Source organism: Nematostella vectensis, chromosome 14, assembly GCF_932526225.1.
Source record: "Nematostella vectensis chromosome 14, jaNemVect1.1, whole genome shotgun sequence".
NCBI lineage: Eukaryota > Metazoa > Cnidaria > Anthozoa > Actiniaria > Edwardsiidae > Nematostella > Nematostella vectensis.
The window spans coordinates 11,384,623-11,408,283 of NC_064047.1; the positions used below are offsets into that span (position 1 = coordinate 11,384,623).

The window sequence follows — 23,661 nt, forward strand, 5'->3', positions numbered from 1 at the left end:
CGGGACCATGGGGGTGGGGGTGGATGTGGGGGCTTTTCTCTGTTTTGTACAGTGTCAAAGTAATCCTCCACCCTTCCCCAGGACCATGGGGGTGGGGGTGGATGTGGGGGCTTTTCTCTGTTTTGTACAGTGTCAAAGTAATCCCCCACCCTTCCCCGGGACCATGGGGGTGGGGGTGGATGTGGGGGCTTTTCTCTGTTTTGTACAGTGTCAAAGTAATCCCCCACCCTTCCCCGGGACCATGGGGGTGGGGGTGGATGTGGGGGCTTTTCTCTGTTTTGTACAGTGTCAAAGTAATCCTCCACCCTTCCCCAGGACCATGGGGGTGGGGGTGGATGTGGGGGCTTTTCTCTGTTTTGTACAGTGTCAAAGTAATCCCCCACCCTTCCCCGGGACCATGGGGGTGGGGGTGGATGTGGGGGCTTTTCTCTGTTTTGTACAGTGTCAAAGTAATCCTCCACCCTTCCCCAGGACCATGGGGGTGGGGGTGGATGTGGGGGCTTTTCTCTGTTTTGTACAGTGTCAAAGTCTAATCCCCCACCCTTCCCCAGGACCATGGGTGTGGGGGTGGATGTGGGGGCTTTTCTCTGTTTTGTACAGTGTCAAAGTAATCCCCCACCCTTCCCCGGGACCATGGGGGTGGGGGTGGATGTGGGGGCTTTTCTCTGTTTTGTACAGTGTCAAAGTCTAATCCCCCACCCTTCCCTGGGACCATGGGTGTGGGGGTGGATGTGGGGGCTTTTCTCTGTTTTGTACAGTGTCAAAGTAATCCCCCACCCTTCCCCGGGACCATGGGGGTGGGGGTGGATGTGGGGGCTTTTCTCTGTTTTGTACAGTGTCAAAGTAATCCCCCACCCTTCCCTGGGACCATGGGTGTGGGGGTGGATGTGGGGGCTTTTCTCTGTTTTGTACAGTGTCAAAGTAATCCCCCACCCTTCCCTGGGACCATGGGTGTGGGGGTGGATGTGGGGGCTTTTCTCTGTTTTGTACAGTGTCAAAGTAATCCCCCACCCTTCCCCAGGACCATGGGTGTGGGGGTGGATGTGGGGGCTTTTCTCTGTTTTGTACAGTGTCAAAGTAATCCCCCACCCTTTGAAGTTCCTTTTTGAGAGAAGCAACCATCACTTTCCTGGTTCTAAAAGAAGTGTTTAGGCTGCACACAGATATAATATGATGATGTGTCTTAGAGTAATCAATCCAAATACCCAATTATTCGTGTTGGCAGAGTCGAGTTCCATTTCTTGGTGAACCTGACTCACAGAGTAATGTCAGTCTTATTGGGATCAATACATACTTCGGTTGAGTCACTTATTGAACTTCGTACATAGCGTACAGGAGTTCTGGAATCTTGTCGAATTGTGTTCCGAATTTCATACGGCGCTTTGCTGTTTTCCGAAGTTGCCACTGAAGTTTGCTTAAATAAATCAGTCGAGAGATATTTAAGTTGCCTTAACACGCTCAAATTTGGCAATGTGAGTGATAATTACGGCCGTTCTTTGTTAGATTCCATGCCTCATTTCAACAATCTGTCGGCCATATTAGATTCGGTAAATACTCTAGTGTCGGTCTACCTGTGGAAAATGGGCCAGCCTTCGTCAGCTAGACGCCAAATTGGAAATTACCCAGAAGACCCTGGGGACGAGGTTGGTGCCACTTTTTTGTTGGCAGCGGTGTTGTTGAATAAAGCGCATGCGCGCCAGCGTGCTATAATCCAAGATGGCGGAACAAACAACAAGAAGGTAGCGCAATGGACTACGAATTTAAACAAAGATTAAACGAACTCCGAGAAAAGGTGGAGGATATATTTGAGTTTGAGGGCTGTAAAGTAGGTCGAGGAACCTATGGACATGTTTACAAGGCGAAACTCAAAGACAGGTATGTTGAAAATCAGAGTCGGCGCGTTTTTTGATTGCGATCAATGCTTCCATTTGCGATAATGGTAATAAAAATATTGAATGAGATTGATGTGTAATTTCAGCACAAACGGCAGGGAATATGCACTTAAACAAATCGAGGGGACTGGGATTTCCATGTCTGCCTGCCGTGAGATAGCGGTAAGAAATGAGCCAGAGCTCATTTGTTTAGTCTTCAGTTCTTGATCAAAACCAAGCACTGGAAAGCCTTGTAATTGCTAGTTACGCTATTTTTTAAATCATATCATTTGTATCGTACATTAAAAAATTGAAGGTAAAAAACGTCTATATAGTAAAAAAATTGTAATTGAAGACAGTCAGTACAGACGTCCCCCAAATCAACTGCAGAATCTCCTGAAATTATAGGCCTATTAACTTAATAAATTATTTTTGGGGGGTGCTTCCCTCCATGATAAGTTTTGGAAGGCTGTTACTACCATCACCATTGCTAAATGACATTAAAAACAAAAAAAATATTATATATATTACTTCAATTTTGAATAATTTGGAAACAAGACTCTGCTCACAAATTCCAAGCAAAAGAATATATTCTGGATTCCTTAAATTGTTTTTATTGGTCTATACTTAAGATGGCTTCCAGTTATGTCATCTTAAAGCAATCATATTGACGATCAGATGAGTCAGAATATGTTCCCTTATCAAAACTTGATCAGTTTTTTGCATTTATAAATCATGGAGAGAGTTTTCTGAATACTTAATATTACAGTAAGGCATTTGTTTTCTATCCTGTGGTTTAAGTTAAGGGAACTGTCTTTCCTGCCAAATGACAGTTCCAAATTGTCTTTTCTCGTTGTTATAGCTGCTTCGAGAACTAAAGCACCCCAATGTGATTTCTCTGCAACGTGTCTTCCTCTCCCACTCAGACAGGAAGGTCTGGCTTCTCTTTGACTTTGCTGAACATGATTTATGGGTAAGCTTACAGTATTAATTTAGTTAAGTGGTAACTTTCCTAGTAGTCATCTAGTAATGCAGCTGCTCCGTATGCAAACTTGGGTGTGTATGATCCATAACACTGGCAAGAAGACACTGGCACATTCTATTGCGTGTGCAAGCTGTTTTTTTGCTAGGGTTGCATCCTGAAGAGGACTTAAATCCTGACCGTGATGCTACACTGGCAATTAATGCATTCTGCTATATAGGTCAGAAACATTTTAGTGTCTTCAGGAAAGTTCCTTGGCAATTAATGCATTCTGCTATATAGGTCAGAAACATTTTAGTGTCTTCAGGAAATTCCTTGGCTGGCCAGTGAGAAGAAAAAACGCTAAATGATTGTTTGACATTATTTCACCATTTAACTTTTGCTTTATGGGTACAGTTGTCTACCCTGATAAAACAATACTCAATATATTCTTAAAATCAACATGTCATGGCGAAGTACAGTAAAATGTGTGGAGGTAAATCTTAATATACAGTAACAATATTCAATACATTAATATTCTTTTGGTACGAATAAGAAATTTGTGCAACCAGCGTAAAATCTTTCTCGATACCCAGCATTGGTATATACTAAAGCATATACGTATTTCAATTTTGTATTGCAGTTTGACCCATTTATATCTTACAATCCTACAATATCTTGCAGTGATACAGACACATTTTCATCTTTTTGTGCAAATTTGAATATAAAAATCAATTTTTAACACTTTTTTGTCAGGTTCCAAAATAAAAGTTATATTGAGAGTTTTGGTACAGTATACAGTAAAAATATTTCAACAAAATGATTTTCAGTTACTTAGGGAGGATTGCTTTTGATATATGTTCAACAGTATACAGAACTACGGGGTTTTTATTTTTATATTTCCAGCATATAATCAAGTACCACAGAGCATCAAAGGCTCAAAAGAAGACGGTACCAGTACCAAAAAGCATGTTCAAGTCTCTGTTGTACCAGATCCTTGACGGAATCCACTACTTGCACTCAAACTGGGTTCTTCATAGAGACTTGGTAAGGCCCTGCCATCAAGAGATCAAGAGATCACTGATAACCTATAGATGTTTCTTTCTACAGCATGTTTGATTTATGTACATAGATTTAGGTGTGCTATAGTGTGCTTTTTTATCATATTTGTTTTTCTGCCCACATCCATATTATTACAGCATCACCCCCATTTCCTAGATTTAACATTTGTTGCATTGTAGTGGTGTGTAAGTTCTCAAATAAGTCTGCAAGAGTTTTTAATTTATCACGACAACTTGTCAATGTGCACTTAAGAATGGTAACCTACCCTTAGCGGCCTAAAAGGTTTGCTTTATACACAATACACAATTACACATAATAGATCAATTTACCAATAACAAATCTAATACAACTTTTAGTGTCATCCTTGACATCTACACTCACACCTCTCACACCCAACAAAACAAGCGATCTTTTGGCACCATATTGGCTACCTGTGGTGTACCAGTTGATTCTGTACATTTGTGGCAACCAAAATTACACTTCTGTTCACTTAATTGTTTTAACAGAAACCTGCCAACATCCTAGTGATGGGTGATGGTCCAGAAAGAGGAAGAGTAAAGATAGGTGAGTGTTATCTCTAGAAAAATCCCTTGTGGCTTCCACATTTTATTTTATTTTTTTGTTTGTCATCACACAATTTTATTGGTTCACTGCAGATATGAAACTGGCATACATGATTCATTTGGTTACTGCATATCTGTGTTATTGTTCATTACTAAACATGAAGAATCTTCTCTGTTTCACAGCGGACATGGGTTTTACGCCATTGTTTAATACATATACATGTAACCAGTCCTTTTTATTTCACGTGGGTTTTGCGCGACTGTTCAATACGTAACGTAACCAATGCTTTTTATTTCACAGCGGACATGGGTTTTGTGCGACTGTTAAATACGTAACGTAAACAATGTTTTATGTTTCACAGCGGACATGGGTTTTTCGCGGTTGTTCAATACCTAACGTAACCAATGTTTTTTGTTTTACAACGGACATGGGTTTTTCTTGATTGTTCAATACGCAACTAAACCAATGCTTTTTATTTCACAGCAGACATGGGTTTTGCGCGATTGTTCAATGCACCACTGAAGCCCCTCGCTGATCTGGACCCTGTTGTCGTCACCTTCTGGTATCGTGCACCAGAGCTTTTGTTGGGAGCCAGGCATTATACCAAGGCTATAGGTATAGAAGGCACAAACTGGTACAGTACATCTATTACAGACCACCTTGACAGTCCACTGAAACCAATTGAAACCAATGATGATGCAGAAACCATATTAACTGATTGATATACTATATGTAAGCTTAAATATTATACCAGCAAGGCAATAAAAAAAGGCATGCCCATCAGAGCGTAAACCTGGTTATGTTTTTTTTAACAGAGCTTATTACTAACCTTCCTAAATTTCTGTATTTGTGACATCTGTAACATATTCAAGTATAGCCAGTTAGAATTGTGAACTTGGGTCCAATTTTTGTGACACTGTTTTAATTTTGAATATTGGATTATAATTTTTCAAATGAAATATCCAATTTTATTATCTTATGCTTGACAGATTTAATGTTGAAGCTATTCAAGCAGCGTAAATTTGCTACTGAAATACTCATCTCATTTGCACATGTTAATTCTCTATTGTTTCATTTTCTCCAGATATCTGGGCCATAGGATGTATCTTTGCCGAGCTACTGACTTGTGAGCCCATATTCCACTGCCGTCAGGAGGATATCAAGACTAGTAACCCTTACCATCATGACCAACTGGACAGGATATTCACTGTGATGGGCTTTCCACAAGGTAAGTTAACCCTTACCATCATGACAAGTTGGACAGGATATACAGAGAACGTGTTTTAACTTAACCAGCTGTCTTCCGCACTGTCACACCTTTCTACCTTTTCAACCATCAATTTCCCATTCCCATATCATTGGTATAAGATTGTTTCGAACTCATCACTATTTAACCCCCCAGAAAAGTAGACAGAGGTGATCTTCACATCCTTTAGGGTAGAAGATTTTTCTGATTTTGCTATCCTTTAGGGTATAAAATTCGCCCCACTGCTTATGCCTAAGAGGGTGTTAAACATTTTTTTTCTGATTCTGTTATCTCTTAGGGTATAAAATTCAACCAATTGGTATTCCTAAGGGGGGTGTTTAACTTTTTTTTGGATTCTGCCATCTCTTAGGGTTAAAAATTCCTTTGACCACCCCTAATTTGCTGTCTCTTATGTGTAAAAATTTTCTGTTGAACACACCCAAAGTGCATCCCTCATGGTTAAGGTTGATTTTGCCGACGATCAACCCCCTTTGTTTTTGTCGATCAACCGACGATCAACCCCCTCTGTTTTTATCGGAGTCCCCCGGGGCATTTAAAAGTAGGTTTGCTCTTCATGGTACCTTTTTGGTAGTGCTGACTTAAAAGCTTACGCTTCTCTTTGAATTTGAATATATGACAGAAAAGGACTGGGAAGACATCAGGAAAATGCCTCAGCATTCAACCCTTCTCAAGGACTTCAGGAAGTCAAAGTGAGTACTTCAGGAAGTCAAAGTGAGTACTTCAGGAAGTCAAAGTGAGTACTTCAGGAAGTCGAAGTGAGTACTTCAGGAAGTCGAAGTGAGTACTTCAGGAAGTCGAAGTGAGTACTTCAGGAAGTCGAAGTGAGTACTTCAGGAAGTCGAAGTGAGTACTTCAGGAAGTCGAAGTGAGTACTTCAGGAAGTCGAAGTGAGTACTTCAGGAAGTCGAAGTGAGTACTTCAGGAAGTCGAAGTGAGTACTTCAGGAAGTCGAAGTGAGTACTTCAGGAAGTCGAAGTGAGTACTTCAGGAAGTCGAAGTGAGTACTTCAGGAAGTCGAAGTGAGTACTTCAGGAAGTCGAAGTGAGTACTTCAGGAAGTCGAAGTGAGTACTTCAGGAAGTCGAAGTGAGTACTTCAGGAAGTCGAAGTGAGTACTTCAGGAAGTCGAAGTGAGTACTTCAGGAAGTCGAAGTGAGTACTTCAGGAAGTCGAAGTGAGTACTTCAGGAAGTCGAAGTGAGTACTTCAGGAAGTCGAAGTGAGTACTTCAGGAAGTCGAAGTGAGTACTTCAGGAAGTCGAAGTGAGTACTTCAGGAAGTCGAAGTGAGTACTTCAGGAAGTCGAAGTGAGTACTTCAGGAAGTCGAAGTGAGTACTTCAGGAAGTCGAAGTGAGTACTTCAGGAAGTCGAAGTGAGTACTTCAGGAAGTCGAAGTGAGTACTTCAGGAAGTCGAAGTGAGTACTTCAGGAAGTCGAAGTGAGTACTTCAGGAAGTCGAAGTGAGTACTTCAGGAAGTCGAAGTGAGTACTTCAGGAAGTCGAAGTGAGTACTTCAGGAAGTCAAAGTGAGTACTTCAGGAAGTCAAAGTGAGTACTTCAGGAAGTCAAAGTGAGTACTTCAGGAAGTCAAAGTGAGTACTTCAGGAAGTCAAAGTGAGTAATTCAGGAAGTCAAAGTGAGTACTTCAGGAAGTCAAAGTGAGTACTTCAGGAAGTCAAAGTGAGTACTTTAGGAAGTCAAAGTGAGTGACAGATGACAGTGGTGGCAATAATGATGATAATAATAATGATGATAATGATGATAGTCTGCGCAGGCGCCGGTCATGGCGGCCACGACTTTTTCGCTCCGTTTTCTAGTAGCATTATTACTCTCATTGACCACCTATGTTCGAAATTCAACTCTAAAGGGGAACAGTTTAGCCACTTTAGAACCTGTTGTGCAGGGCTGGAGCTCAAGAGTATCGAGACAGACCCTAAATTCTGTCGGTGAGCTTTTGACCAGGCATGTACGCCTTTCCAACAATGGCTTCCATCGGTCTCGTCTCCCGGTCGGTAAATGGTCCAAACATGGAGTCACTATCCTCTGTGTGCCTGGTCACGACCCTCCATTGGATGTTACGGTCTTTTCCGACGTGGCTCTGAATCCTGGTCCGTGGACAAATGAAATTTCAAGAAGGCCATCGAACTCGAGAGCTGACAAAGATTCAGAACCTGATTTGCATAACCGCCAAGTTCCATCTACTCAATATTCGAGAGGAGAGTTAATGCTACTACGACATGCTTATAAACAAACAGTTGATCGATCTTTCTTTAGTACCCTTCGTGAAAACGGCATATTTCGATATCGAGGGAAGAGATCAGGAAGACGAGTGAAGCAGAGATCTGACAAAAATAACATCCAAACAATTGCTGGTCGTCGTCCATACAAAACATTCTCGAAAGAACGTAACTTACAAAATCTCATAATGGTTAACACAGAGTCCAGTGTTTCTGAACGGAATTCTAAATCTAGTCTTGCAACATCGACCTTCGCAGTACCCAAAATGTTGTTCACCAATATTTGCAGCTTATCAAAAACAAAAAATAGGGTTCGCGCTGCAGTGGCATTGGAGGCTGACTTGCGAAATAAAGACATCGACATCTGCCTTGTTTCGGAGACTCATTTGAAGCAAGACACGCCTGACGCGATAGTAAACATTCCAAATTATACCATTTTCAGACGGGACAGGTCCTGGGCTGGCCTTGATAAAAGAGCTAAAGGAGGCATCGCAATATACACAAGAAGCAATGTAACCGTAATAGACATTTATAGATCGACACTCTACGAGCTGGTGTATTTGACTATAAGATTACCATCGGGACACTTGTTATTGGTATGTAGTGTTTATCATCCGCCTAAGCCAACCTACCGGACCCTGGATTTTATGCAATACCTTGTAAACCTGATGGACAATGCGCTAGATCAACATCCAGGACTAACCATTGTTATTGGTGGCGATGTTAATCAACTTGATGTACAAGAGCTGTGTATGTTGACGGGCTGGAATGCCCTCGTGACTTTCCCGACTAGAGGTGATTCCTATTTAGATAACGTCTTTACAAATCGACCGGACTTGTTTGGGGAGTGCATTCCATACAACATATCAATCAAAACAGATCACACGGCAGTTATCTTGCCAGCAGGGAAGAAATTAAAACCTCTTCGAAAAACGATCAAAATTCGAGACTGCAGGAAACACAGAAAAGAAGCGTTATATTTAGCGCTGGCAGAAGAAAAATGGGATAGTGTATTAGAGAGTAATGATGTTAATGAAGCCGTTCGCAACTTAGAAAACCTTATTCATGACAACCTGGAAAAGTGTATGCCACTCAAGACTGTGCGCATGTCATCTCGTGATCCGCTATGGATGACGCCTTTGGTGAAGTCCCTGTTAAAGACAAAATCAAAGATAGGACCAAATAATACGGATCGGCTTAAAGAGATCAACAAGAAAATCAGTGATCTTATTTGCAAAAACAGAAAGAATATTTTGCAAGCACCAGTTGGCTCGAGGGAGTGGTGGAGGCATATTGATAACCTCTCACAGCGCCGACGTTCTTCAGCTAAGGTCTCGCTTGATGAGCAGTCACTAGTCGAACTCAATGACTACTTTGCGAACCTCTGTTGGGACACAGCGTATGAGCAGCCCACCCTGGTCGAAGTCCATAGTGAAGACCACGCCCCGGTTATCTCAGAAAGATACGTATGGCAATGTCTGCAGCATTTGAAGAACACTGCAACCGGACCAGATCTCATCCCATCTTGGATATGGAAAGAACACGCAGAAATATTTACATCAATCATCTGCAAGATTTGGAACTGGTCTCTGGAATCAAGTGTTTGGCCGTCGTCATGGAAACGTGCCCATGTAACCCCCCTACCTAAAGTGGATGTACCAAAGGGCAAGACCGAGTACAGAGGAATCAACATTACGCCTGTTATTGCCCGAGCTTTCGAAAAAGCTGTTTATAACATTCACGTGCGAGAAACCGTAGAAGAACTTCTGAGTTCCACTCAGTTTGCATATAGAACTGGCGGGAGTTGCACAGACGCGCTACTATGCATGCAGCACTCGGTCTACGGCTATCTAGATAGTCCGGAATGCAAAGCCGTCAGATTGTTTGCGATGGACTTTTCCAAAGCGTTCGATAGCGTAAAACACGTAAATTTGTCATGTAAGCTTAAACAATTACCATTAAGTCCCTTTATTGTTAATTGGTATCTGAGTTTTTTGGCTAGCCGCCAACAGCGCGTGGTATACAATGGGTTTGAGTGTCATTGGAAATGTGTAAATCGAGGTACAACGCAGGGCAGCGTTAGTGGCCCGTATCTTTTTAACATATTTATCAATGATTTAGAAATCAATTTATGTAATCAGCCCGCTCTGTTTAAATATGCTGACGACTCAAATATTGTTATTCCTGTCTGGGCCAATGGCGAATGTCGCACGGACTTAGTAGATTTGTTTTTAACTTGGACAAAGGACAATGGCATGGTATGTAATTCATCTAAATGCAAAGAGCTAGTTTTCCGCAAGAAAGGGTGTAATCAGAATATCGAGTTAGTGAACAACATTCCGCAATGTACGGTATTACCGATTCTAGGGATTACCTTTCAGTCTAACGGCAAATACAGTGAACATGTGCGTTCCAAGTTAACAAAGGCAAATAAGTGTCTTTACATTTTAAGATCTTTAAGAAAGGAAGGAATTTGTCAAGAAGAACTCGATCACCTCTTTAAGTCTATTGTCCTTCCTAATTTCACTTATGGCTTGTCCGTTTTTGGTGCCTCAGACTCGGATCTCACAAACATACAGAACTTCCTAGAGAGATGCTTTAAAAGGAAATACATTTCAAACATTGTAAACATCCGTAAACTTCTAGAGGAGGCAGATAAGAAGATTTATCGTACTCGCTTAGATCAACCTGAATATCCACTGAGCAAAATCCTGCCTAAGAAAAAAGACCAAAAATACAACCTCAGAAAAAGAAATGTGATTTATCCTAGGGTTCACTCAGAGCGATTCAAAAATACTTTTGTCAATAGGCTTGTCTTTAAATATAGTGACATATAATTGATGTAGCGCATTTACTTATAATCGGTTTCTCCTACATTTTGTAAACTTAGACATGTTGATTTATCTAAGGCAATAAAGATTATTATTATTATTATTATTATTATTATTATTATTATTATTATTATTATTATTATTATTATTATTATTATTATTATTATTATTATTATTATTATTATTATTATTATTATTATTATTATTATTATTATTATTATTATTATTATTATTATTATTATTTATTATTATTATTATTATTATTATTATTATTATTATTATTATTAATGAGTTGAGGGGTGAAGCTGGTGATTATGACGATGCTGATGATGAACATGATGTTGTTGTTGATGACGATGTTGATGATGAAAATGATGTTGTTGTTGATGACGATGATTATGATGAGGTGAAGGATAATGATGATAACAATGTTGGTGATTTAGCTGATGGTGTTGTTGCTGATGAAAATGATTATGATGATGGTTGTGATAACTATGACTATTTAATCAATGTTGAAGGATTACTGTGAAACTGTACCTCTTGTGTCTCCTCCAGTTATATGAACGCCAGCTTATGGAAGTACATGGAGAAGCACAAAGTCAAGCAAGACAGCAAAGCTTTCCAATTGGTAAGACCTTATAGCTGCTCCATAAAGTTCATAATCATGAGTTGCAATAGCGTGTTAGCACTCTTATTGAAGATGGTAGCATCTGCAGCATTTCTTGTTGCTGTATGTTTTCCCAAAAAATGTTTTTTGTGTGTGTGTGAAATGACGTACTTACTTTAATAAAAATACAACAGTTTGACTTCCATGAGCCAGAGAACCAGGTTATTTTTTGTGTTAATCAAAATTAAGGTAACCAAATCTTTTATGTTCTCCCTGCATGTTTCGGGAAGATGGCTTATACTCCCTTATCTTAGAAAACGAAAGTGTCACATGCCATAGGACAGATTATTTAAAGTTGAAGTAACCAAAAGCATGGGAAACAATTCCTCAGGGAAATAAAGTGAGGCCCTTATGGCGCTACGTGCGTCTCACGACTGAAGATCTCTATTTGTTCTTTTCTGACAGCTTTCTAAGCTGTTGGTAATGGACCCCAATAAGAGAATCACATCAGAACAAGCCCTCCAGGACCCGTACTTTAAAGAGGACCCACTCCCCACTCAAGAGTAAGTAAATCAGAATGATTGAAGTGTTTATACAGTCATGTTTTTTTTTTATAAATAAATATGCTATTGTATTTGTTGTAGTGCATTTGGAGGAAGTACCATTCCGTATCCCAAGCGTGAGTTCCTGAATGATGAAGACAATGACACTAAATCAAATGCTTCCAAGGTACGGGTAAGGAATAGGCGTTTCGCCACTTTTATTATTCCATACGCTTTAGTTTTCCATGTACTTTAGCTTTCATCTATTTAAACTTTCATCCTCTTTCACCCTTTACAGAATGGATTACCTACTTATAACTATTAGGGTGCAAATTTAAAAGAATTCAAGGATTTTACAAGTTGTTTGGCTTTCACCAAAAGTCAAAGAAAAGCATCATGGGTAGGCTAAGCTGTCCCCTTTAATAGGACACGTGTTAGCCCAAACATTATCGAGTATTGGGTACTATCGACTGATTTGTACATTTAAGGACTGCTTTCGGATTATACTCTCTTTCTGTCTTATAACACTTTTTATTGTGTTGAAGATATGCGCTATTAACCTTAAAGTGCAAAGATTTCATACTATAAGTCTAAAAAAGTTGTGCATGTTGATTTGAGTGTGCTGTCCCTGAAGTAAACTAAGATGATGATGTTGAGAGGTAATCCTTAGATCGCTCGTATTCCACGACATCCTACCTGCGCCAGTTTGTGCAAATTATCACTACTTGCATGTGTATGATCGCCCTCAGGCTTATTTCACGCTTTTGTTATTCGGAATTACTCGGAAGCATTTTGGTGTCAATTTTATGTTAAATATTAATAACAGATAATACGATATACAAGATATACTGTCCCTTTATTAAACAGTACAGAAAAGACTTTTGAATGTACGTGAATGGACTGTTGGTTTCTTGCCACAGAACATCATTCAATGTTAAGTACTCATGACTAACGGTTAACGATATAACTGGTGTTTTTGGCCAATTTATTGTAAACTTGAGGTAGATGTAATGTAAACTATCGCAACAGGGTGTTCACCATTTCTCAAGATAGTATGATAAAGTTGATCACATTTTTTTGTTGACTCATAATTGGACCTTGATCCTTTTTACTTTTTGCTGCAACCTATAAATTAAAAAAGCATCGGCACTGTGTGTGTATGTACCTTACATTGGGAAGATAATTTTAACTGTAACCCTGTTAGTCATCATGGATGAAACTACCCCGAAAGAGTAATTGTGCATTGTGCGTGACTGTGCGAAACATGTTTGAATCATTCTCTGAGCTCATGTTCCGGACTATTGCAATTACAGGGTTGGGGCGTAAACTGAGCATTTAATTAAGCCTAATAAGTTGGGTTAATAAAAAAAGGTAACCTTAGTCATCTACGTTTTAGCCTGTACCCATGAATAGTGAGCACGTTTCATCACTCTAACTCTAACCGTTTTTACCTATGACCTGCCCTCGCCTGGCTGTTGAACCATGCTGGTCGACAGACACAACAAGGAAAGCAGGAAAACTCAGACCAGAATGGTCAACCCAACTCCAAACGCATACGTGCGCTATCGGCTCACCAGCCAGACCAGTTCCAGGTAACCCTAGAGTCTGTGTACCTAGGTCTGTTGGTCTGCTAGACCAAAGATGGTCTGCTAGACCAAATTGGTCTTTTAGGGCGAAATTGGTTTGGTGGACTCCGTGGACTGTGATTGGTCTGATTGACCCTTTGGTTCGGTGGTGCCTGTTTTACAGTATGTCAAGTAGTCTACCAGTTCTATCACGCACCAAAGTCTGTTTACCTTGTCTGAAGGTCTGACGGACCAAAGTAGGTCCGAAGGACTCTGTTGGTTTGTCTAAAGTAATCTACCAGAGACCTTTACTTAGGTACTTGAGTCTGTGTACTTGGCCTTTTTGAATTGAGCGACCAAAATTGGTCCGATCGACCCAGTTGGTCTGTCTGACGAACATGTTCACGTCTTGCCAGACCAGTTTCATGATGTATTTAAGTTTGTGTACCTTGGTCTGATAGACTCTTTTAGTCCGTCAGACACAAATGTCTGTTATTTGTGTCTAGTATTCTGCCAGTTCTGGGAAACATTAGTCTCTGTGATGCTCGCTCATAAAGTCTGCTAGACCCCAAATAATCCGATAGAATTGTCGTCGTGTTTATTTTTAACTGGTTATGTTGCTTTTTACCATATCCGACTGAAGCTTCTACGATTTTTTGTCTTTTACTGTACTTCTTGTCTGTTGATACCAAATACACACCTAATGTATGTAAAATGCATTTCACACCGATACTAACTTAGATAAAAACGCATATTTAGCCTCAGCATAATTCAACTGCATGTACAAACCCAGCTAAAATGCATAACTATCTATGCATGCATAACTATCTTTGCAGGTCAATTATGTTCCTTAAACTACTTCTAACCCATGTCTAACTAATTTTTAGTATACACCAAAGGTATACACTGTAAACTACTTTGACTTTTCGGGCTTGTAGAAAACACTAAACGATAATTTTTAATTTCTCTTGTCCGTGTGCCGTCATGGGATGCTTACAACTCTATCACGACAGGCACTTAAAACTGTGGTTGGTAACTGACTGGGAGTCATGAACTGGTAGAGAGATGAAGAGACTCCTACAAACTGTGGGGTCCTGAGTAATGTAATCCGAGAAATTGGCTACAGTTCCCTCTCGATTTCCTGTAAGGATGAGGAGTAAGGGGTAAACACAGGGAGGAAAGGTGGGATCATGCTCCTTCCCAACGTTCTAAGTCCTCCCGGATAATAATGTGAATCATAATTGATGGCTGGAGCCACATTTTATGCGTATGCGCAGTATTGTGCATGTCGCGTGGTCTTTGATTTCTAGCCAATCGCCTTTATTCCTAGCGATTGTATTTATTTGACTTTGCTTTCTCTAGAAACAACAACAACAACAACAATCCTTCGCATTCCAAAACCAGAACGGACAACAGCAGCAGCAACAGCAGCAGAGAGTCGTCCACACGAGCGGGACGTACATGTTTGGCAACACTGGTGGCAGCGGACAGACGGGCTCGTCCTTTGGAAACCAGCAAGGAAGATTCTAGAGACATCTAAAGACGTCACCAGAAGGAAGATTCTAGAGACATCTAGAAACGTAACCAGTAGAAGTTTCTAGAGACATCACCTGTAAGGAGATTCTAGAGACATTATCAGAAAGGAAGATTCTTAAGACATCTAGAGACGTCACGAGCAGGGAAGATTCTAGAGACATAATCAGCAAGGAAGATTCTATAGCCAGTGTCAGAAAGGAAGATTCTAGAGACATTATCGGCAAGGAAGATTCCAAAGACATCACCAGCAAGGAAGATTCTAGAGACATGACCAGCACGGAAGATTGTAGAGACATCTTCTAGATTCTAGTGACATCTTGAGACACTGCAATGATACTGACAACACCTATAGTGAATAGATTACCTAGAGCGATGGATAGATAAGGAAGTAGACTAGTTGGGAGGGGGTCGGCCAACGTTTGTATAGAATAAATTTACCTGGTATTTTACCATACTACCATACTTAGATAATTCATGAAACGGCATCAAAATTTAGAGAAGCGCATATTATGTTTTACGTGATTCTTAATTTATTCCCACCAACAATGTTTCCTTGGTCGTGCCATAACCCGCATGTAGGATTTTTTTATTTCGAAGAAAATGTTCATTTTTTACAGGATAACTATTATAATAAATCATTCACATTATATGGCTTCTTCTTGATGAAAGATTTGATTAAAGTGAGCCCGATATGCAGGATCTCTTGGTTTTGGGATTTGTAAAAGAAAAGAGAATAGAAAATCTAGATGTAGGAGTCCTGTGGCGAGCAAACGTTACAGAGAAGGGAGGAGGAAACCGACCGGCAGTAACATTCAGCTTTTTGGCCGCTAATTTGTGTCGGAATTGAGAAATTTCACGTAAACTTGAAGGGAATGTTGTTTTATTCCTGCGTATTTCGAGGCAGCCATTTTGAATAGGCCCGAGGAACAATCGTTTTCTATTATCGAAAGAATTCACGCGTGGGCGCACAAGTCTCCCATAGACCATTGAGACGAAGGACAGCATGTGTTTGATATGCGTGGACAGTAGCTGTCAAGCTTTCATCTATTTGTGGAAGGCTTCTTCAGGACATATCAGTGCTTTGGATTTGATTATTATTTGACTACTTTATGGGGTGAGGGGTAACATGTTTTCGAAAGGAAAGACCGGCTTGCCTTGCTTTTAAAAATAAGAGTTCGGTCTAATTGGAGGGTGAAATATTTGGTGCACCTAAAATTAGCCGATTCTAGTACCTTTTTTTTGTTGTTTTTGTGAGTCTAATGTTTAGATGTTTTGCACAAAATGGAAAATCTGGTGATTTTTTTTATAAGAAAAGGCCCAGTTTTAAGCCCCAAAGCCCCCTTCGGGCTATAATGAAGAAAATGATTCCAAAGAGGGAAAAAGTCTCCCTGTCTCAGAGGTGTGGGTTATTCAAAGATTAGGCCATACTCGACGAAACGCAGGCATCTCCAAGAGCAGAAAAAGAGAATAAAACCTGATTTATTCCTGTGGCAAAAAAAACGTAAGTGTGTTCTTCTTTCCCCACCCTATTCCCTCTCTACTTCTTTTTAGTCTCCCTCCGCAGTTTTAAAAAGTTAGAATGATCTATTTCATTCACACTTAGGGGCTAGATGGGGGTGATTGTCCTAACTTTTAGGGTATAAAATTCCCTCCCTACAAGATTATTTCGATAATGCTATCCCTTATTCCTTAGGGGTCTCACGCTAACGGATTAATCCTATCCAATAACAACTGAGCCATCTAAGAGATCAGTAGGGAGATGTGTTCAGTGGGTGCTAATATTGTTTTAAATTTTGGAGCGAATAAAAAAGTTACCAATTCGTCCAAAAAAAACTATCATTGAAACTATAATTCCTTTTTAATTCTTCAATTTTCCTTAATCTATGATACCTCCATAAACAACAGAAGTATTTCGAGATAAAAGAACAACAAAAACATATACATATACACATAATATATAACCTTCTAGTCTAAAAAATTCTTCAGTAAATATATATAATATAAACTCATTGAAGAGGCTACCAGTTTTTCTTAGCACCTATATTTGAACTTTTTTCAGAAGACTTCAGGGTGAATCACAAATGGTTCAAATTGAATGTTTGCTTGCTCCGCTTTTAGGTAGTGGCTAAATCTATATATTATAAAAGCCTAGAACCGACCTTATTTCTACGTAGCGAACATTGCAACACCAACGTCCCGGTCCTCGCTCTAGACATATAAAACTTGCAGTTCATTTCAGTGTTCATTTCACGTCTGGCTCTTTGAGTTCTCTATTCTTTTCTACAGTCGCCGTTCTTTTTGCTTAGTTTCTTCTGTCTACTGCTGGAAACCGTTTAACTTGGGTTTTGTCCTCTCTAGTCATCGCTTTAGGCTTAATTGGACGCGTCGAACAGATTCGTTTAGACGTAACGGGAGCGAAGAATATTTACCATTATTATTTTTTTGGTTCAATCCGCACGAAAAGCATAGGTCTTAGAAGTCAGCAAAAAAAAAAGTCACCGGCAGTTACTAGGAAAGTAAGAGACGAGAGATTTGCTATGAGACCTATTTCCGGTAATAGTCAACGACGCACATCCGGTCTAATGTATTCCAAGTTCACTTCCTCTGCTATGACCATCCTGTAGCGCTAAAACGGAAGCGCTCTTAGAGACAAAACCAGCGAGCAAAGCAGATTTCAGAGAGTGAGGGAGAATGCAGAGAAGTGGAAAGGTAAGTCTGATGCGAGAAGTAGCGAGCATTCATTCGGATTTATACAATTAACTTTGTCATCTTTCGTAAGCAAAAAGCCGCGGAAAATTAAGATATGTTTTTGAATTTAACTGTCCGCTTAAAAAATACTTTAAATAAGCCCTTATAAAAAAAAAATAAGCTCTTTGGTTTTCATTTGTGACTGTCATACTTATGTTTTGTTTGGTACGTTTATTTTTATTGTCAACAAATGTTATTGACAAAAGGTTAATTGCAGAATCGTAATTAAGATTGTACGCTTATAAGTGGACAAACATTGGAAGATTTCAATTTTTTGTGATTCAAAGGATGAGAGATAAAAAAATCAGTATCGGTTTGCTTGAGTCGAATAACGTAAAGTAATTGTTGACCTTTTCACCAACTTTTGGTTGTGAAGAGGGCATCATGTTTCTGGGTCAATGCTTGGCAACGTATTGAAAATCACTATTCGTGCTCTTTCATGGTGATCAACAGGTTACCATGACAACACCTACAATGCTTGGGGTCATTGCCTCAGTTGGAATACTGGCTTGTTTAACTGTAAGTACACAAGACACGCTCGCAAAGGAACCCCCCCCTTACCTCCCGACTTCTGCTTCATTACATTGAAATCTCGATATAACAACACTACTCAACAAAAATCGCATTGTTATGTTATAGCGAAGCATCGTTATATAGCACTAGCAAGCCTCGAATTATTGGGGCGTGGTTGGGGGCACGATACAGAAACATTCAGAAATCAATGGGGGACACAGCCACGTCCCTACTGGTCATTTCCTTATATATTTTAAAATATTGAGGGGGGAGGGCACGTGCTCCCAGTGCCCCACCCCCTGCTACGGCCCTGTATCTATATTAACGTATTATGGGTGATAGAAGAAAAGAATCCTTGAACATAGAAACGCTTTTGATAAATAAGTTAGATTCAACTTTAGTTGATATTTACCCATTGGTGTGTCTGAGTGATGCCAGCTCAAAGAAAAGAGTCCTTTGGGAAAACCCTATTCACATTCACATTCACAAATAAGCATATTTTTTTAACCGAAGGATGTGGCGATTTTTTCTGCAGGTCTGTGCTTGCTCGATTTTTTAAGGGCCCCAACCTTTCACATTTTGTTTTATCAGTCAAATATCGAATTTTCCGTCCCTAAGCTTATGCTTTACTCCACACAAACTAACGGTAAGGGAGTTCCTGCACGTTTCACTAGTTTGAAAATCGGAAATCACGTTTCACGATAAACTGACGACATGGTCCAATCTTTACTTGGGAATCACGATTCACGATTTTTAAAGAGCATAGATCACGATTAATCTCCCCATTAATATTCAAGTCTATATTAGATATCGATTGAATGCCTTGTCTCATGTTGTTTTTTCAGGTCCCTGCATCGGCTGGACCAGGCGGAGAAGTCTCAATAATGTTCCATCAGTACTCCAACCCAGGCTTCAAGAAATACGAAAATGGGCGCGTTCGCTGCTGTGACGTGTTTTGTAGCGGCTGCGATCCATACTTCAACCTGTGCTTGAGAATGCGGCCTTATGGTAAATGTCATGCGCAGTTCAGGAGTCGGACATACCGCAAAGCGTCACGAAACATCAATTTTAAAAATGGAGCTAATCTTGGCAACGGCAACTTCAATCCGTTGACATATCAGTTCAAGGGCGCATGGGAGGTGAGGTCGATATTGTATTGGACTGCCTATTTAACGCTAGAGGGGACGGTAAAAAAAACGGAAATTTTTCTAAGAAAAAATATTTCCCAAAGTAGTCAATAACCCAATAAAATAATATATCCTATGCGACATGTGCTGTGCTCGTTTGCGAAGGGAACAACATGTTGTTAACAGTAGTCAAAGATGGGGAATATTGGCTATGGAAATAACAGCAGAAGTTAAATATACACGAATCAATAATTACAATCGTTGTTGACATATACAAAATAACTAGCCTTGAGCGAAGGTGAGGGCACAAATACGCTAACTGATTGGCCAATGTACACCCCCATGTCGTGATGACGTCACCGGAAGTGAACTAAACTCTACATTACGGCCATAAAATTTATTTTGACGTTAAAAATTACTTATCAAGCTAGCAAAAAAATCTCCTAGCATCACGCCCTATGTCGTGTGTGTGAATAGGGGGAGTGTGGGGGGGGGGGGGGGGGCGGAGGAGGGCGGGGGGGGGGGGGGGGTAGGGGTGAAGCAGAAGCCTGTGTGTGTGTCGGTTGTAGTAATTCTATATTCAGTTTAACCCCGACCACTTGAACACGAATAACGCGAGCTCCCCAGTAACTCGAACTAAGATTTGGATGGAGATTATTCTTTCACTTCTCTGTCGAGGCTCTAAGTTAACGGTGATCCACAGAATAAGTACCACAATGTGGCACATTTTTTATTCCAAAATTACTTTTTTTTTCTCCAGGGAAAACTTTACATTGACCTCACAGTAAAAGACTACGATACAATCACCAGAGACGACCACGTCGACTCGCTGAGTTTCAATTCAACGGTCGTACCAAGTCCACGCATGTTCCGTATGTGGTATCTCGCGACTATGCGGGGGCGAGTTGCGGCGATGTCTCTATCGTATAGTGTCCGTTGTAACAGGTACTATTATGGTCCTGCGTGTAGCACTATTTGCAAACAAAAGGACGATGCGCGCGGCCACTATACTTGTGACGTCATGACGGGACGCAAGATTTGCAGACGAGGCTGGACTGGGCCGAGCTGTGACGTCATCTGTGAGTATAACATGAGTAAAAATATAATTCAACGATGTCCGTAAAAGCTCGTAAATGATATCACAAGATTATGCTCTTGAGCGCTATTCTTTACCAGGTTACGCGTGCAAATAACGGAATCTTCTCGTTAAATTCAAGAAATGTACCAATTTTGTAATTGTTCATTTACTTGCCATTTTTAGAACTGAAAAAAAAAGACGGTTTGTGCTAGTTTTTAGATCTTTTTTTGTATACAAAAAAGATAAAATAAATTGGGAAGCCGATCACCTTCCGTGCGAGCGCGCAGATACAACGGTTTCGATGAAGGGGCCTCAAGCCGCCGCAACACATTAAACACAAGTCATGTTTGTAAACGGAAGCTCTTTCGACAAGTTCTGCTGATTTTGTCTCCAAATACAATTTACTAAATCCTGTATTAAAAATTGTAATGCTTGCCTACTTGTAATATTTCAGTACGAAATCCTACTCCAATGATTCAGCCTTCCCAGACACCGTCCAAAACACCGACGGTTATACCAACAGACGCTAACCAGGGAACGGTTATACCAACAGACGCTAACCAGGGAACAATTATACCAACAGACGCTAACCAAGGAACGGTTATACCAACAGACGCGAACCAGAGAACTGCTTTACCAACAGACGCTAACCTGGTAACGGTTATACCAACAGACGCGAATCAGGGAACAGTTGTACCAACAGACAAAATAAGCACAACACAACATTCAGTCCCGGTCGTCTCGTCGCCACCACCAACTAAGCCATCTCGCGCATGCGCAACAGCAGCAGAGATCGGTATGTTATTTGACGCGTCGGCAAGTGTCGGTCGCAGGAATTTCATTCTCATGAAGTACTTCGCCGCTACCCTGGTGGAGGAGGTTGCGTCCAGTCCCCCGCGGTTCAGCCTCATGAGATACAGCCTTTATCCGGATTTAGTTCTTAACTTCAAGAAGTCGCGCAGGTTAACGGTGCAAAGCTTGGTGAGGGAAACCCTGGCGATGAAATCCATGCGTGGTCCAACAAAGACGGAAAAAGCTCTAAAGGTAAATTTATTCATGTATGAATACAAAGCAAATGATCAAGATCAAATGATCAAGAGTGTAAACATGTCAAGAAAATTCAGCCAAAAATTGTCGTTTTTGACAAACGCGGTCACTTCCATATAAGGAACCTAATATACTCCTTATTTGGAAAAACTGCATGATTCTTGAAATTTTTAAGGTTACCGTACCGCAGGTGCTTCGTAAACTTTATGACTTGTAATCAGAAGAGAAAAACACTGACTGTGACCATCTTTGATCAATGGAGAAAGTATCTGAAAAGAAACTAAGAGTCCTCGGTACCAGTCTCTCAAACCGACAACGTTTTCTTCATATGTAATGCTCAGGCTGGATTCTTGGGGAGGGGGGGGTTGGGAAGGGGGGGGGGGGGGAGTCTCATGTCGCTCTATCCTTGGCTTGGTCCGTCAATAATCTTTTTATATAGTAATCTTCTAAAAATCAACAACTCTAGGGGGTGTAGCCTGACAGCTCATCACCCTCCCATCGTTTGCATTTTTACGCGTTCCCCATCCCCCTGACATATTTGATAAGAATGCCGCTAGGATGATAATATGGCGGTTGATACTGCCCCTTTAAAAGGGCCAATCACGCCGCCATTTTATGCTCCCGCCGAATACCGAGTCACACAAGTATCCATTCCCATCTCCAATTTAAGCAAGTAACCGAGATGTTTTCAATCAAATATATCGTCAATAACATATCAGACTTCACTCGAAGATTGTTTTTTTGAAGTTTTCTTGCGAATAAACCGTGGTATTTTCAATTATATACAATAACAAAGCAGTGGTTGATCGACATAATTTCAGCTCTATCTCGTGTATTCAGGAAGCATTGCTGATGTTTTCCAAGCGTAACGGTGGAGGGGGAGGTGACCCGAGATTTCTTATAGTCATGACAGACGGAAAAAGCGGGATGAAGCACAAGGATCTTATAAAGACCTTAAAGTCCTTCAAGGTAACATTTCTAATAGTTGATGATCTAAGACCCATTAAATTCATATAAGAAACGTGACCTTTTGAGTCACAAATTCAAGCAAAAATAAACAAAAGAAATGGCCGCGCCCGTCACGACAGAGAGTTATGAAAAAATAAAATCTTTCAATGAAAATAAGCCCATTTCTGGCATGAAACTTTACGATTCGTAGGAGCTGAATAAGCTTTTTGTTGTTATCTACTTTGCACTAAAAGCAGCCGCGCGGGAGTTTGCCGACCAATATATTTTGTTATAAAATTGTTGCGTGAAATTTTCTTGTTTCCGCGACACTATTGTAGCATCTTTGATTATCTTTGCGTGTTGTTTGTTTGGAAATATCGTTGCGTGACATTTTGTTGTTGCTTTGTCGAATCGTTGCGTGACATTGTTTTCTTTTATAATACCGTTACGTGACATTGTGTTGTTGTATTATCGCATTGTTGCGTGAAATTGTATTGTTGTTTTGTCAAATCGTTGTGTGACATCGAGTTTTGTTATAATACCGTTGCGTAGCATTGTGTGGTATTATCACATCGCTGCGTGACATTGTGTTGTTGTTTTGTCAAATCGTTGTGTGACATTGTGTTGTTCTCCTGTAATACCGTCGCGTGACATTGTCTTGTTATTTTCTAGGATCTTGGCGTGACAATACTCTCTGTTGGTATTGGTGGGGACATTAGCCTTCATGAGCTCAGAGCCATCGCGATGGAAAAGCGAAACAATGTCTTTCATTTGTCTGACTTTCGGAACCTGTACACGGTCATGGCAAACTTGCGCCGCCATATACCGTGTACTGGTCAGCAGTGAAACTTTTATACCCTGTTGTATTTAAATATCTATAAACGATAAAGATGAGAATACTTATTACACTCTTCTTATACAATAAGCTATTCATTGCTAAAAATGCTGAGTAAGTTCCCCCGCTTACATGTTGAACTTGAAACTGTCTTATTCTAACTGTTCTGTGGTAGCGAGAAATAGCCTGCTTGCAGGCGGTACTCGGTGTTATTATCGCGGAAAACCCTCCCCGTTCGGTGATCGGTACCGCCTGCAAGCAGGCTAAGCAAAAGACAAACAAGATTGTCAACCAGTACATTTGATGTCAGCGAGAAACGGCAT

The 23,661-nt window shown here is 40.4% G+C and overlaps 2 protein-coding genes across 6 annotated transcripts; both read left to right on the forward strand.

Annotated features, from left to right (window-relative positions):
* Positions 1-1,680: 1,680 nt before the first annotated feature.
* Positions 1,681-15,741, forward strand: LOC116608944 (cyclin-dependent kinase 8). 5 transcript variants are annotated; one of them, XR_007306536.1, is made up of 14 exons: positions 1,681-1,875; positions 1,979-2,054; positions 2,734-2,844; positions 3,739-3,879; positions 4,401-4,458; positions 4,942-5,073; positions 5,543-5,686; positions 6,345-6,414; positions 11,348-11,420; positions 11,865-11,962; positions 12,044-12,134; positions 13,438-13,533; positions 14,869-15,201; positions 15,283-15,741. XR_007306536.1 is itself a non-coding variant. In XM_032370027.2 (13 exons), the coding sequence occupies exons 1-13, from the start codon at positions 1,748-1,750 to the stop codon at positions 15,034-15,036; spliced, it is 1,386 nt and encodes a 461-aa protein (XP_032225918.1). In that variant the 5' UTR covers positions 1,681-1,747; the 3' UTR covers positions 15,037-15,741. The 5 variants fall into 5 exon arrangements, 4 of the variants coding, with proteins under 4 accessions (XP_032225918.1, XP_032225919.1, XP_032225920.1 ...); XM_032370027.2 differs by having other exon boundaries at positions 14,869-15,741; XM_032370028.2 differs by having other exon boundaries at positions 12,044-12,128; positions 14,869-15,741.
* Positions 15,742-17,620: 1,879 nt separating this feature from the next.
* On the forward strand, positions 17,621-23,406 carry LOC116608946. Its single transcript, XM_048721807.1, has 7 exons — positions 17,621-17,751; positions 18,244-18,309; positions 19,149-19,442; positions 20,191-20,509; positions 20,963-21,552; positions 22,396-22,524; positions 23,176-23,406. The coding sequence occupies exons 1-7, from the start codon at positions 17,734-17,736 to the stop codon at positions 23,347-23,349; spliced, it is 1,590 nt and encodes a 529-aa protein (XP_048577764.1). The 5' UTR covers positions 17,621-17,733; the 3' UTR covers positions 23,350-23,406.
* Positions 23,407-23,661: the final 255 nt, after the last annotated feature.

Coding starts and splice junctions, on each gene's coding strand:
- LOC116608944 (XM_032370027.2), top strand. CDS start 1,748: ATGGACTACGAATTTAAACAAAGATTAAACGAACTCCGAGAAAAGGTG. Junction 1,876..1,978: donor AAGGCGAAACTCAAAGACAG/GTATGTTGAAAA, acceptor GTGTAATTTCAG/CACAAACGGCAGGGAATATG. Junction 3,880..4,400: donor GGGTTCTTCATAGAGACTTG/GTAAGGCCCTGC, acceptor TTGTTTTAACAG/AAACCTGCCAACATCCTAGT.
- LOC116608946 (XM_048721807.1), top strand. Junction 18,310..19,148: donor GAATACTGGCTTGTTTAACT/GTAAGTACACAA, acceptor TTGTTTTTTCAG/GTCCCTGCATCGGCTGGACC. Junction 19,443..20,190: donor AGTTCAAGGGCGCATGGGAG/GTGAGGTCGATA, acceptor TTTTTTCTCCAG/GGAAAACTTTACATTGACCT.